At 33.8% G+C, this 16397-nt stretch overlaps 3 protein-coding genes across 4 annotated transcripts; 1 reads left to right on the top strand and 2 right to left on the bottom strand.

Moving 5' to 3' along the window:
* Window positions 1-496: 496 nt before the first annotated feature.
* LOC106101375 (larval/pupal rigid cuticle protein 66-like) lies at window positions 497-12989 on the bottom strand. Of its 2 annotated transcripts, none has more exons than XM_013280577.1 (2): window positions 1192-1251; window positions 497-924 (listed from the first exon to the last, which is right to left on the bottom strand). In XM_013280577.1, exons 1-2 carry the CDS (start codon window positions 1201-1203, stop codon window positions 553-555), a joined length of 384 nt encoding a protein of 127 aa, XP_013136031.1. In that variant the 5' UTR covers window positions 1204-1251; the 3' UTR covers window positions 497-552. The 2 variants fall into 2 exon arrangements, with proteins under 2 accessions (XP_013136031.1, XP_013136030.1); XM_013280576.1 differs by lacking the exons at window positions 497-924; window positions 1192-1251 and adding exons at window positions 12387-12845; window positions 12922-12989.
* LOC106101374 (larval/pupal rigid cuticle protein 66-like) lies at window positions 7917-8580 on the top strand. Its single transcript, XM_013280574.1, has 2 exons — window positions 7917-7969; window positions 8127-8580. Exons 1-2 carry the CDS (start codon window positions 7958-7960, stop codon window positions 8520-8522), a joined length of 408 nt encoding a protein of 135 aa, XP_013136028.1. The 5' UTR covers window positions 7917-7957; the 3' UTR covers window positions 8523-8580.
* On the bottom strand, window positions 10160-10843 carry LOC106101373 (larval/pupal rigid cuticle protein 66-like). Its single transcript, XM_013280573.1, has 2 exons — window positions 10750-10843; window positions 10160-10669 (listed from the first exon to the last, which is right to left on the bottom strand). Exons 1-2 carry the CDS (start codon window positions 10759-10761, stop codon window positions 10226-10228), a joined length of 456 nt encoding a protein of 151 aa, XP_013136027.1. The 5' UTR covers window positions 10762-10843; the 3' UTR covers window positions 10160-10225.
* Window positions 12990-16397: the final 3408 nt, after the last annotated feature.

Raw genomic sequence — 16397 nt, 5'->3', positions numbered from 1 at the left:
TCAGCCGATCAACAAACGAGTAGCGATCGCAGGGTAAGCCAACAGCTGGAGTACATCATTAGTTCGAGAGTCAGGTCGCACTAATTGGGACGTTTAAAATAAAATTTCACTTTGAAATTGCAGCATTATAATGTAACATTCTTTGTACACGTTTTATGGTAATTCTGTGTGCTTTCAGCTTTATTTTTGACTTTATAATTGTACGAGTATGCATGTAAAAGTTTTTAAAAGTAGTTGTGTTAGTGTAGCAGCAATTGTTTTTTAAAATTTTGCTTTATTTGAACAGTAGCTATTCGCTAAGCATATGCGCCTTTCATATTTACATAGCAAAGTCGCATAGCTGCCATAACTCCACTATTCTATTTGCGTAGAAAGTTTACCAAAACCTCTTCCTTCCACTAACAACGTTCGTGTCCTCCACACGTTTGCTTAGTACTCTCAGTTAATAAGTGACGTCATGAATGTAATTTGTACGTAAATAAATAAAATAGACAAATATAGGTTACAGTTTATTTACAAGTCCGATATTTACAATAAGTCATGATTGTCCATTTAGTAGAATCGTCTGAAAGCGTAGGGAGCAGCGTATCCTAGGGCGCCGTATCCGTAAGCTGCGTTGTATCCGTAAGGGTATCCGTATCCGTATCCGTATGGGTAGGCAGATGCGGCGTAAGCAAGGGGAGCGGCGGGGATGAGAGCGGGGTCCTTCCTGACGTTAGCGTTGAAGCCCTCAGCACCGGCGGCGTAGTCGACAGTCCTGCGGGTGCCGTCAGCTTCGAGCAGGGAGTACTGGCCCTGAACCCTGTCTCCGGCGCGGCTCTCGATTTGGCTCTTGTAGTCGCCGGTGTAAGGGTCCGCTACACCGTAGGAGAACTGGGAGTAATCCGCAGCACACACAGCCGCAAGGGCGAGAACAACGACAAACTGGAAAGAAAACATAAACGTTAAAAAATTGGAAAACAAAAAACAATCGAGACTGTGTTGATATAGCTGTAGTCAAAGAGCATATAATTTATCGTGCACTAAAATGTTTTTCAGTGTGTAAGAGTTACTAAACTCCTCTATTAATAATTGAAAATAAATCCTATTCCTTCTCTTCCATTTCTTCTTTGCCATTTTTTCCTATATTTGTTTAGAGTATAGATATTGTTAAGCCGTTCTAAAACGTTGTACAATTAAAGTTACAGTTACCTTCGCGAACATTTTGTTAGTGATTACAGTTGCGACTATGTCGATGACAGCTGATGTACTAATATCATTTTTATATCGTCCACTTGTATTTATATGCTAGAAAATCTTCAAGTTGTTCATACCAGGCGAGCAGGAAATGCCTAAATGTCAAGTCCAAATCAGGGTGAGAGCGGTGAATAAATATTCAGTACAATAAAGTAAAAAAACAACCGGTTATAAGTACACGCTTTTATTGAAGTTCAAATAACATTGTATTTTGTCAACTATCGACGTTATTATTTAACTTATGAATATTCATTAAAAAATCATAGAGCGTGCGCACTTCTAAAACTAAACTATCGCACAACTGTTTAGTTTTGCTTTGATTCCTTCGAGCTTGTATGAAGGTGCGCACACTACTCGATTTTTAGTTGTACAACTAAAGAGTTGTATTGGCTGCAAAACAATCGAGCATCGCACAACAGTTTTGCGCTAGTTTAATCAAAGGTGCGCCCGCTCTTGCTTTTATTCCCAACTAGCTTTTGCCCGCGACTCCGTTCGCGTGAAATTAAAAAAAAATAAAAGTGAATAGCCTATGTATTCTTCCAGATCGCCTTGTACATCTATGCCAAATTTCATCGAAATCCGTTCAGCCGTTTAGGCTACAAACTCTAACAAACATCCATCCATCCATCTAAACTTTCACATTTATAATATTAGTAAGATAACGTCAGAATTCAAAATTAATTATTAATCAATGATTACGATTGATTAGATTAAAGTGAATCTTTTTTTTTGGTACTTAAATTAAATTCCATAGCATTTGCCGATTTACTGCGCAAAGATCCACGGAACTTCTTTGCCTTTACTTTATTGCTTCGTTGATCCTCTTTGATTTTGTTTCTTCGCTAACTTAAGCTAGGGACTTCTTATATAAATCTCGTTTGAGATTGAATTTAAAGAATTGATTTTCGCGCACAACAGATTGGATTTGTTTATTTAATGCACTTAGAAAATGTTACTTCTTATCAAAAAATATTTTTGTTATTTAGAATCCTGTATATTATGAGTAAGAGTGCACCTTTGTAATCATACTAATATTATAAATGCGATAGTTTCGATGGATGGATGGATGTTTGTTAGAATTTGCAGCCTAAACTGCTGAACGGATATCGATGAAATTTAGCCAAGATGTAGAAGAGATTCTAGTAGAACACAAAAGTTATTTACCTTTGATTTTATTTTTTATTTAACACGGACAGAGTTGCAGGCGTAAGCTATACTATACTAATGTTATAAAGAGGAACGATTTGGATTTTTGTATGTATTGGAATAAACCAAAAATTCTTGCACCATTAAAAGCTATGTTATCACTGAGCAATGGGCATATTTAAATTCACGCGGACGTAGTCGCGAGCAACAGCTTGTTTTTTATATTTGCTCAGTTCCCGTTATACAGTAAATTATAATAATGACATGCATGTAGATATTAAAACTTATTAAACAATTAAGAATCAAAATAAACAATAAAAGGAAATTTCATTCTATGAGTCTAGAAAGTGACAAAGAGGTTGAGTTTAAAGAAATCCTAAAATATTTATCTGTTAAAGACAACAAAAAGATATACAACATATTAAAATCATCATCATCATCATCATCATCATCCTTGTCCTACTCCCGTAGGGTCAGCGTGACGGGTTTTTGTCCTCCACATATCTCTATCATACGTCATCTCAGTCATCACTCCCTTTATGATCCTATTCTTATATACAACATATCAAAATGTTAAGTAAAAAAACTGGTCAGTACCAAATAACGGTATGTGTAACTTTGCTTAATTACTTTGCTATGAACTCAATGCGGACGTGTCAAAACAGAGAATGTAACACGAGGCAAGTAATAAAAAAAAGAATATTTACGTGCCCGTATGTTGGCACTTGTGGATACGAATTGTTTATTAGTGGTATTATTTAAGTCCCTTTGTTTTATAAATACAAGATATTAAATGTAGTTTAAGTAGAGACAGTCACGACATATGGCCCTTAAACATCCGACATTGAGAAACAGTGAAATGCTAAACTTTTCTTATATGAGTTTTAAGGTTATGAAAACCTACGGTTATGACAACGTATATAAATAATAATTAATGTAGCTCGTTCATAAGAAATTCACTAAAAATATTGGGGTAATTTTGGACCTCGGCAATTTAAATTTATTAATCATACTTCACACTTAATAGTAAAAATGCAAAAGTTTGGATGGATGGATGTTAATATATATCTTCAAAACAACTTTACGAATTTAAATCATATTAAGCATAGCTCAACATACTCGTAGTTTGATATAACACATAAGTTACTTTCAATTTTTTTTTTAATTCCGCGCGGACGAAATTGCAGACAAAGGTTTATCTGTTTTACCGACTCTACGTTAACGAATAATTATTTTTAGTTATGTTTTGCGTGATAGGGATAGATAACTTAACAATTCGGATAAGTTCGCGTGTCTTTCTGTAAGGTTTCAATTGTGGAATACATGCACTACTTACTATAAGAATCAATTGGTTGTAACACGAAAAGGTCGACGCCAGTAGTAACACTATTCCTAAATTGTGGGTAGATGAAATGGTTTTCATCTATCTTGTACTATATTGGCGCATTCAGTGTTAGACTGAAAAAACCCTGTAGCTTTCACATACTAAAAATAAACTATGATGACCACTTAACGACTATAAAAGCGACTGTAAATTCTTCAATAATTAGACACAAAGGACTTTCTTAAGAGTTAACTATGAGACATATAATAATTTCTAGAAATGTTAAGTTATATTTAATGTTTATATTTGTTTTATTAATTTTGTTACAAATAAAGCAAAAGAAAATGTCGAATTCGATTTAACTTTGTAATCATGTACCATTGTAGGCAATCAAATAAAATGTGATCATTTTGACGTTGCTATGAACGAAATGTAGGCGTTAATGAATTCGTTTGATGAAAATTCGCCTTCATTTGATAGATGAATGCGATAGAATATCATTGCTGTTATATCGCCCACGTTTACGAAGTTCCATTTATACACGTCAGTTTGTGTCCACGTGGAATTAAAAAAAAACAGTAAGTAGTCTATGTATTCATCCAGAGTACGGTCTACATTAGTAGCCAATTTAATCGAGATCCGTTAAGCCTTTTTAGAGATACGTAATAACTAACATCAACCTTGTAATGCCAAGAATATCTAATTAAAATACAGACTTATAAAAAATTAAAATTAAAACAATTTATTTATGTATTTGTAAAGTTATATATGAACTGTTATAGTGTGTTTTTTATTAACAAACTAGCTATTGCTAGCGACCTCGCCCGCGTTATATTCAAAACTATAGCATATGTTACTCACAGATAAATTATCTTTCTAACGGTGAAAAAAATTTTAAAATCGGCCCAGTAGTTTTTGAGTTAGTTCAATACATACAAAAATACAAAATCTCTTTATAATATTAGTATAGATATAGATAATAAAAAATCATCTTTCCATCCATTTGAAACCATATTTAAGTACATTAAATTAGGTTAAACTTGAGTTAAAGTAAAATTACTCCAGAGTGTAATGTATCGGCTTTACATTTCATTCGCATCTGTTCAACCATTCTACAGTTACATAGTAACAAAAATCCATTCAAACTTTCTCATTTCTTGTAATTAATTATCCTTACATAAAAGTCGTATTTTTGATTACAAAATACTAAATAGCGTATTGTGAAAAGTACTGTTTTATCCAAATAAGTTTTAACAAGGTGCTAAAACTTTGAATCGCTTTTGAAGAAACTTAAACAAAGATATTAAAGGAAATCACCAACAGCTTCAAACTTAATGTACACTTACTAACTTCGCTTAGGCAACTTAATCAACTTAACATTTCTAAACATATAGTCAGCTGTACAAACATTTATAAAACTTGAATACTGTTAAAAATACTTATTTTAACACTACAATAAGTAGGCAAGTAAAACGTTTAATGACTATTGTAATCCTTGTAAACGCCCTTGTAGAAAGTTGTTAGCGATCTGAGATAGTCTTTTTGACCAAAAATGTATTTATTATGATTGTATTAATGCAAAAATGGCTCCACTCCAAACAGTAGATTTATTAAGATTACAAGGCTAAAGGAAAAGATATATCGTTGTTTGAGTAAAAATTGTTCCCACAAACTTCTTGAATGCCAACTCTTAAATAACCTTCTTTATCTAGATGTATCTATACTATTATAATAAAGCGTAAACACTTCTTTGTTGCCTAAGATGTCAGCAATTACAGCATATTTTTGAATAATACTTTTTTTAAAGCCCTATACTAACGTCACGCTTTAGGCTATATATTTCACGACATCAAAACTTAGGAGGTAAATATTTTGGATAAAAACCTAATGAGTGAAAGAGGCCATAAGTTACCGCCAACATTAAGGAAGCAAGGTTGTCATCATGTAATATCATTTTGACATTTGTAATTTGAGAAATGTAAACAATAAAATAAAAAGTTTCATGATTTCATGCGGATGAAGTCGCACGGGAACAGCTAGTACCTACTTAATACGAAAGAAATGTCTAGAAACTCTACTATGTTAGAATTAACTCCAATAAATCATTTGTTACACTAAATCATTATACGCGTTACAAATATAATTTATCACTAACTTCAGAAAGATTTATAACGTTAATAAATTCTCTCGCTGTACACTGCACTTATCGATGCTGTTAAAAATATATAACGATATTGAACTATAAAAACACTAGCTTTCTCCCGCGACTTCGTCCGCGTGTAATTAAAAAGACCGAAATTGAGTAGCCTACGTGTTCATCCAGACTATCCTCTACGTGTATGCCAAATTTCATGCAAATCCATTCATCCGTTTAGGCTACAAACTGTAACAAACATCCATCTATATAAACTTTCGCATTTATAATATTAGTAAGATTAATATCGTAATATGAAAACCACTAAAATCACGGGCACATAGATCTATCATCTCTATGATTGATCAGTTATCTAGAGGTCGTGAGATCTTTTTCTAATTCAAAGATTTTCAGAATGAAGTTTCAAGAAATATTCCCTACTAGATTTCGCTCGCGACTCCGTCGGCGCGGAATTAAAAAAAAACAAATGCAAATACCCTATGTGTTCTTACAGACTATCCTCTACATATATACCAAATCTTATCGTAATCCGGTCAGCCGTTTAGACCACAAACTCTAAACATCCATCCATCTAAACTTTCGCATTTAAGAAAAACCTCATTATTTTTCTTTATAACTGTGTACAGTCATCAAAAACATCAATATTACATGAAAAGTTATCTCGCTTATAAATCGAATTAAGGGAGCAGAGTTCAGTAAAGCGGACAAATCTTCGACCGCTGGGACACGGACCCTACAAGATCGTAATTTAATTAGTTGATGCTTCTGTTTCATGTTAACACTGCGGTTTTATTTAATGTTCTGTACGGTCAGCAGGGCAAGTTCTTTTGGTTTGACTAATAATAGAACATGAACTGTTTATAATATAAATCAAGAGCTTTCGCCCGCGACTCCCTCTGCGTGGTATTAAAAAAAACAAAACCAAATAGCCTAGGTGTTCTTCCAGACTATCCTCTACATGTTTGCCAAATTCATTGAGATCCGTTCAGCAGTTTAGGCTACAAACTCTAACAATCATCCACCCATCTAAACTTTCATATTTATAATATTAGTATGAAGTATGATTTGATCTTAAACTAGGAGAAGGCACTGACTGCAAAAACTATCATCTTATATTTTTAAACGTAAAGAAATTAAAGCAATACAATGAATTCCAAAGTCGATAGCTTGAATTATTAAGGAAACATTTCGATAAACAAAACAATCTTAAACGAAAAATAGATTATTCAAACTTTATAAACGGTACCAAGCAATCCGATTTATTTGCTTTCGATTTGAAGACGCTTTGGCAGCTTTGGCAGCTTTGCTATCAGAATATTTTTGGTTCAATGAAAAATTGCCAAGATGCAAAAATGGAACTGAACTTTGACTGCATACTTTATCTCCATAAAATACTAGAAACTAAAATAATTACAAGAATCCTATAATTTTATCCATTACAAAAAAAAACAAACCATTGCTAAACATATTTTGTAATAGTTAAGAAAATTATCTTTGTTAAATGTTTTGTAATCAGTACTAGACTTAAAGTCGAAAAATTACATCCCACATGTCAACGACATTAAGTATTTAGGAGCATGTAGTGTTGCGTAGAGTTTATTCCATTACATATTCTTGGAATTTGCTGAAATGATATAATGGAGAAAGGGTCTCGGGCACACTTTCCGTCGTAAACGTTTTCACTTCACCCAACTTAAGTATGCTTCGTGATGAGTACATTAGCTTTTGAGTATGTAAACCTACGATATTTTGGGCTAGTACACTAAGTAAATAACTATATGTCACGAAAATACGAAGAAAAACGACACAACATTCAATTTTCTTGTTCAAATTTTATTTAAAAAAGTGTCGTAGTTGTCCACAGTTACATCTGTAAATGCAGTATATTTTTGTCAAAAAATTTATCACCAATACAATTTATAAATGGGAAAAGATTTACCCGTATTTAAATTTTTATTAAAGACTTTCGAACTTGGCATTTATCAGATTTATCAATATTATTTCTCAATTAATTTTAGTATAAATATCGTACGAATTGTCACAATGGACATCAGTCTGTAATCTCTCAGGCAATCACAATCACTTGCACAAACAAAATGGTCGCTAAGGTAAATCATTTTAATTAAATCATTAAACACGTTAAATTTTCTCGTATTCGTAATTGGATAAATGTTCTCGCATTATAATGTGAAAAGTAAGAAAGCATTTATGTAAGTAAAAATATGTTGATTATGAAATTTTCTGACATTACATTTTGTATTTCAGTTCGTCGTCCTGTTCGCCCTTGCGGCTGTGTGTGCTGCGGATTACTCCCAGTTCTCTTACGGTGTAGCGGACCCTTACACCGGCGACTACAAGAGCCAGATCGAGACCCGCGCCGGAGACAGGGTCCGTGGCCAGTACTCCCTGCTCGATGCTGACGGCACCCGCAGAACTGTCGACTATGCCGCCGGTGCTGAGGGCTTCAACGCTAACGTCAGGAAAGACCCCGCCCTCATCCCTGCCGCCCCCGCTGCTATCGCCGCTACCGCCTACCCATACGGATACGGATACGGATATCCTTACGGATACAACAACTTCGCTTATGGATACAACAACGCAGCTTACGGATATGGAGCCTATGGTTATGGTGCCCCTTACGCTTTCAGACGATTCTACTGAACTGACAATTATGGCCTAGTGTAAATACAGATTTATTAAATACATTTTTATCCTTAAATGAATTATTATTATTTTGGACATATTTTGGTAATACTTAATCAATAGTATTCACACAATGAGTTGATCTTTGATTACTTTTCTCTAAACATTGAGACACCGACGTTGTTATTTTCACATAGAAAGATTAAATCCTTATTCCAATTCCCATTACATTATAAGAACACATAAACAGCAATAATACGTCAATAAAACATTCCACAAAGAAGCAAACAATATGACTTACCATATAAAAGGAACGTTGAAGTCTTTTATTAGATTCCGAGATCCCGAGCCCGCGTATAATGTACGCGAAGAGTAGTTCGTAAACAAATATACGGGCACGGGTTGACGCGAAGTGGCTCCTTCGAGATTAAAGGGGTTACTACACGAATAGATCGAGGGCTCGCCCTTTCATATATTGTTGATTATCTTTTGTATTTTATTAAATCTCTCTCAAACATACTTCATTGTGTTTGCCTTTTTGTGAAAGTTTTCCTATAGAATAATTAATGAATAACAAAATGAAAGGTTAAGCTTTTTTCTGATACTTATTTTTATAAGGATATACCGATATTATGATGAATCAATATTCAACAATAATCTACATTTTTTTTAAATGAAATCCATTGTCTTCAGTACCATGTTACAGATTTATTTGACTTGTTTTTGCAGTTTTCATATAAATTTAACATTAATTTATGTAAACTACATGATAAAAAATAGCTTAAAGTTAAGAAAGAAGAGGAATTGAAGAAGCTTTTTAAGAAAACATAACAAATGAAAACTGTAAGATATTTTCTAATATACGAGTAACTATACCTGAAAGAATAAGGCATTCGTAGCGCGGAAGACATTTCATTATTTTGTACAACGTCAGTATTTTAATTTAAAAAAGTAACTTTAATGTCAGGAATGTTTTTAATAAAACAGAAGTGTAAGAGCGTGCGTGTCTGAAACTAAACTATCGCACAACTGTTTCGTCTCGCCATGATTCCTATGAGCTTATATGGAGGTGCGCACACTATTCGATTTTTAGTAGAGCAACTAAACTGTTGTCTTGGCTGCAAAACAATCGATAATCGCACAACCTTTGTGCGATAATTTAGTAAAAGCTGTGAACCTGCTCTAAATGTACTTTCACTATTTTCATTCCTATTGTTATATTAAAGATTAAGAAGGATATTTGAGAACAACGAAATGCCGTAGTACTGGACATGCACGTCCTAAAAACGAATTATGTGTTTAATAATTGCCCAATTTCCTAGTAGGTTAAAAATTCTTCTGTTTAGATTTCCTGTTACCTAATGCGAAACAAGTCAGAGTTTTGTTTTATTTCGTTCATGCAATATATTTGAGTGCAATATTTAGAATTTGATAGAGATTAACAATAACATTATTGGGAAAAGAACGAGTATACTTAAATACTTTTCTTAAAATGTAGTTTGAGGAAATGATATCCTAGCATTACTACACGTTATTGTAAACTAAATCTGATACCAGAGAAAGTTTAACTACAGTAACGTTAAATTTGTACCTTCGAGTAATCGATATTCGATTTTGTAGTAGACTGGAGTGGAATTTTTATTAAAAGAAATATGTAAACTTTATAGTTTATTCAAACAGCATTATTTAAAGTTAATTATAATCTATTCAAATCCGTTTGTTCAGTAGAATCGTCTGAAAGCGTAAGGGGCAGCATAACCGTAGGCGCCGTATCCGTAAGCCGCGTTATTGTATCCGTAGCCGAGGTTGTTGTATCCGTAACCGAAGTTGTTGTATCCATAACCGTTGTTGTAGTAGCCGTAAGGGTACCCATATCCGTATCCGTATCCGTAGGCGGGAGCGGCGGCAGCGTAGGAAGCGGGCGCGGCGGGGATGAGAGCGGGGTCCTTCCTGACGTTAGCGTTGAAGCCCTCAGCACCGGCGGCGTAGTCGACAGTCCTACGGGTGCCGTCAGCATCGAGCAGGGAGTACTGGCCACGGACCCTGTCTCCGGCGCGGCTCTCGATTTGGCTCTTGTAGTCGCCGGTGTAGGGGTCCGCTACACCGTAAGAGAACTGGGAGTAATCCGCAGCACACACAGCCGCAAGGGCGAAAATGACAACGAACTGGAAAAAAAAAACAGATACTATGATATAAATGTTCCTATTACTGTTCTTACTTTGACAATATAAAATAAATTATTTACCTTTCCGATCATCTTTATGATATTGTATCAAGTTAGCAGACGAAGGCTGGTGGAAGACTGATAATAAAATTAGCTTTTCAACAGATATTTATATCATCGAAGTATACTTTCAGAACCCTACAAGTTGATAACATTTAAATGTCAAGTTGAAATAACTTTATTAAAACGATTGATCGAAATTTACTTTGAATTATTTAATTATAATTTACCAAAAATGTAGAGACAACTTTTTATGTTATGTTATACTTTTATATTATACCTCTTCGCTACTTTTTTGGTGTATTTGGCTGACAATATAAAATGAATTCGTAGTTAGAATTGGTACGAATTTTTTTTTAAACTCTCGTCCATGGCAATTCATGGTTACTGCTAGCCAATTGCATTGAAATAAGTATAATGCACAAGGTTTAATAAAATGAAACGCTTGTAAATTCATTATGTAATCCTGGTCTAGAGTCATTAAAATAAAACAGACATTTGGCTGAGGTACTAGAATCACGACATTATAGCTAAAAGTAGTAGAGCTCAATATTGTTTGCGCTATGGTTTGCTTATTTATACTAATATAAAGCAGAAAGAATTGTATTTTGTATTTATTGATTCACGTTGAATCTACTTAGCCGGTTTTAAAAATCCTTACACCATTAGAATATGATATACCTACTCAAAATTGATATTGTGGACAAGTGGAACTGTTATGACAATAAAATGCAAAATTTCTTATCGTAATATTAGGTATTCCATGTAACGAAAATCACATACGCAAACCTTTTTTGATTGCATGTTTGGTTTTGTTTAACAATCTGAAATGGTTGGGCCTATTTCGACCGGACTTTCACTAAAGGGTAGCTGACATAGAGGGGCATATTATAGGCTAGTGTTTTATCTCAATATTGCGCGGACAAAGTCGCAGGCGACCGCTAGTAGCTTATTAACATGGCATTTGATGTCTACTTCTCTGGATATTAATTAATTTTAGAAAATTATTAAATTCAATTGTAATTATTCTACCATAGGTTAAAACAACCGCACAATGTGGATTACGGATAACCGCAAAATTCGTATCGGATGCCATTAACGAAATTAAAATCTATCTGTAATTGGGCACTTAATGAATTATTTTTCTATTTGTAGATTTCGATAAAATGTTATAAATAAAGTGTTTTTTTTTTAAGTTTAGTAGTTATTACTATCATAAACTTTAAAATACTTCGACCATCTGCGGCGAAATGTCGAAAATACAAAAAGTTAAAACGTAGTAATTATGCCGTTTATTTTATTTTATTTTATGTATCTAAATGATACAAATGTAACAAATAAAATAATTACTTTTAGTGATATTATTTATCACTTATCTCTATTAAGGCGATTTTGTAATAAAATTATTCAAGTATCTTAATAAATTGTCATCTTAACCTTCTCGGTCCATAACGTAATATTAGTATTTCTTCGAAATGACAAGGACTTAGTTACTCGTACTTATTTCATTTAAAACTGTTTTAATGTCATTAAGAAATGACAACAACCATACACTTACCTACGTGTTAAAGAGCTTTGTAAATATGTCTAATTCTAAAATAATGTGTTTTTTCATTCATTTAAAGAAAAAATCAAGGATTAAATAACATAAAATCATATAAGTTTTAAATCATTTATATTTAAACATCATTATCTACAGTCATAATTTATTACAATCCGTTCGTTCAGTAGAATCGTCTGAAAGCGTAGGGGCCAGCGTATGCAGCGGCGCCGTATCCGTAAGCGAGATTGTTGTATCCGTAAGCTGCGTTGTATCCGTAAGGGTATCCGTATCCGTATCCGTATGGGTAGGCAGATGCGGCGTAAGCAAGGGGAGCGGCGGGGATGAGAGCGGGGTCCTTCCTGACGTTAGCGTTGAAGCCCTCAGCACCGGCAGCGTAGTCGACAGTCCTGCGTGTGCCGTCGGCATCGAGCAGGGAGTACTGGCCACGGACCCTGTCTCCGGCGCGGGTCTCGATCTGGCTCTTGTAGTCGCCGGTGTAGGGGTCCGCTACACCGTAGGAGAACTGGGAGTAATCCGCAGCACACACAGCCGCAAGGGCGAACAGGACGACAAACTGGAAAAATAATTACATATTATGCAAATGCTTTTTCACAATTATATGATAAAATGCCGTGAAACAAATATTTTACCTTAGCAACCATTGTCGGAATATTGAGTTAACAGTTGTTACTATTGTGAAGGCTTCTGATAATCTGATGACTTCATAAGGTCCTCTTTCGGTATTTATATCATCGATACAATTTCTTTAAGACATGAAGAAGGAAATAAATGAATGTCAAGTTTAACAATACGTCATACTTCTACAGCTAGTCTTTATAACAATTTGTAAATAAAAACCAGTCTCTAAAATGTTGCCGTTTTATTTTGTAAAATAATACATGTAGTTAATTATCTTTTATAACTATGCATCAGACACGGAATTAAAAAAAAAAACTAGTAGCCTATAAGTTCTTTCAGAGTATGTTCTACATTTGTGTCTAATTTCACCGAAATCTGTTAAGCCGATTTATACACATGACAAACATTCATCTAAACTTTCGCATTTATTATTTTAAATTATGATGGTGTGAAATATTCATTAAAAAAACATTAAATTGTACACCTTGAAATAGTCGATATATTAAAAAATTATGGCTGGCACGTGAGACTGTCTGACCTAATTTTGTTACAAAAAGACGTGCCTTGAATACTAAGACCATAGTCTTGGGCACCTTTCTCCAGTACTAATTAAAGTTCAATTAGGCATCAAATATCACAGACAATTAAAAGAGTAATTGGTTCCTAGTATGCACAGGAAAATTATAATTAACTAGAAAATGGAAAACTCATTAAAATTATTGTCATGATAAATTGCTGACCCAATTTCTGTTTTTTTCATCAAGTAAAACCGTAGATTTATTTTGAAGTAATTAGATAGTGGTTAGTATATTGAAGTATGCTGCGGACCAAATTACATGACTTCTCTCTAATCATATCAAATCTTGTTAACAAACACAATGGACTGAAATTGTCAAGATTATATAAATGGAATAGATAATTAATCGTATATAGGAAGGATCGACCCCTGAACCTATTCAAGTAGGAAGCCCTTTATTCAAAGGCAGCCACTTCGGTTCAACCCGCACCATTTATTTGTCAACGAAGAAATGCGCGTATGTTATCGAAATCAATATTTGGATTGAAATTGAAGATATATAATTAACTATGAATAATTTTTATTCTAGTGACTAAAGGCCGGTTTCCCAATTACATTTAACCATTCTTTAGTGTTTTTGGTTCCAAAAATTGATCGAATCCGTTTCCGATTTGCGTACCGTAATTAGTTCAACCTAACATTATTGAATCAGTAGGTAATAATAATTTGAATGGAAACTTCAGCAACCCAATGTAATTGCAATAAAAAAAAAAACAATTAGGGCCTGTCCCAGCAAATTGTAAATTATTTAATATAAATCCAACGTGTTAAATATGTGATGGGAATATCGGATTTTGTTCCCTTATCTGACAGTAATGCCATTTTTAAGCTATCTGAACCTTTATCAGACAGTAGTGGGACAGACCCTTAAACTAGTATTTATTCAGATTATTAAGAAAATCATAAGAAATATATACCGATATGTAACAATTCTTTGTATCGCATTGCAAACAAGTTTTTGATAAATGAAAATAACAATGTAAAGAACATCTTGCTGATTTCATAACAGCGGCACGATCCCAGCACATTTATTATTTACAACAGACAAAACATGAAACAAAACAGATCTACAACAGCTTGCAAAATATTTATAAGGAGCTAGCTTTTGCCCGCAAGGAATTAAAAATCAAAAGGTTATCCTATGTTTCTTCCAGACGATGCTACATCTAAGCCAAACTTCAACGAGATCTATTCAGATGCTTAGGCGGTAAACGCTAACAAACATCCATCGATCTAAACATTCGCATAACTAGTTCAAAATGAATAAATTTATTATTCATTTTGAACTAGTTATTATTGCATACTTACCAAATGTCTCTGAAATTTCTTTATTAATAACGCTTTGAAAAAATAAATTAATTGTTACCTTAATCAAAACAAATTCAGCAAGATGTGGAAGAAATAAATCCTTTCCAATGAATAATCATACTAATATTGTAAATGCGAAAGTTTAGATGGATGGATGGATGGATGTTAGAGTTTGTAGCCTAAACGGCTGAACGAATCTTGATGAAATTTGGTATAGGTGTAGAGGATAGTCTGGAAGAAGACATAGGCTTCTCACTTTTATTTTTTTTTTAACTCTACGGGGACAGAGTCGCGGGCAAAAGTTAGTAATTTTAACATAAAAATGCTAAATACGTAGTATGTAGAACAGAAAAAAGTTTAAGCCTTAAACTCATCCCTAGTATCGTTCAAATTCTATTTATTAAAGACAATTTAATACAATTAATAGCGTTGTATTTAAATTGAAAGACTCAGACCTCATTGTTGGATTGAAATATAAATGCACAGCTGGCTCCCAACTCAGTTCCAATTCACTACCGAATTGTGAAAGTTTACTTGAAGCGTTTTCATTGTGTTTCAATCATAGTTTACTATCATTTAAAACTAGAATTGAACAATAACGATCAAAAACCTATTTTCGACGATGAGTTAACGTGAATTAAGTTTTATCTTCAAAGTACAACTTCGCCTGAATGAAATTGAAAATTTATAAAAACTATCAGTTCCCGTGCGACTTCATCCTCATGTAATTATGAAAATTTTATATTATTGTTCACATTTGTCATATTATCAATAGCAAATGTCAAAATGACATGACATGATGACAACCTTGCTTCCTTGATGTTGGCAACAACTTATGATCTCTTTCCCACATTAGGGTTTTTATCCAAAATATTTACCCCCTAACTTTAATGGCGTTAAAATATATAGTCTAAAGCGTGACGCAAGTGTAGAGCTTTTTATTTAAAAGAAAAATTATTCAAAAACATGCTGTAATTGCTAACATCTTAGGCAACAAAGAAGTGTGTGTTTACGCTTTATTGTACTAGTATAGATTACAGCCTATGTTAACTGATAACGTAGCTTTTTAATAATGCAAGAATTTTTGTAATTAGTCCAGTAGTTTTTGAGTTATTTCAATACATACAAAAATCCAAATATTTCCTCTATATAATACTAACTTCAGTCCTCAGTATCAGTCTTCAGTATTCAGTACTACGTCCGCGTGGAATAAAAAAAACAAAAGAGCCTATGTTCCTCCAGACCTACATTTGTACCAAATTTCATCAAAATCATTTTTTTATAACAAAAGGTGGCAAACGAGCAAGCGGCTACTAGAATCCGCCAAAATGGCGAAGCGGCCGCTGCCCATAGACATCCGCAATTGCTGATGCGTTGCCTACCCACACTCATCAGACGAAATACGGAATTGCTTCCATTTCACGCCTGTCTTCTGTGTGGTCGTGGTATTACCGAGCGTGCTGGCCCATTAGTGCTAAGATGTTAAAGCGGGCACTACCACTATTCAGCCGTTTAGGCTACATAGTCTAACAAACATCCATTTATCCATCTAAACTTTGGTATTTATAATATTAGTAAGATTAGTATAGATATATATGAGAA

This window comes from Papilio polytes, unplaced genomic scaffold, assembly GCF_000836215.1.
Source record: "Papilio polytes unplaced genomic scaffold, Ppol_1.0 DF823991.1, whole genome shotgun sequence".
NCBI classification, from domain to species: Eukaryota; Metazoa; Arthropoda; class Insecta; order Lepidoptera; family Papilionidae; genus Papilio; species Papilio polytes.
Note: the sequence above shows the minus strand (reverse complement) of the source record. Positions and strands in the feature narration are given on the sequence as shown.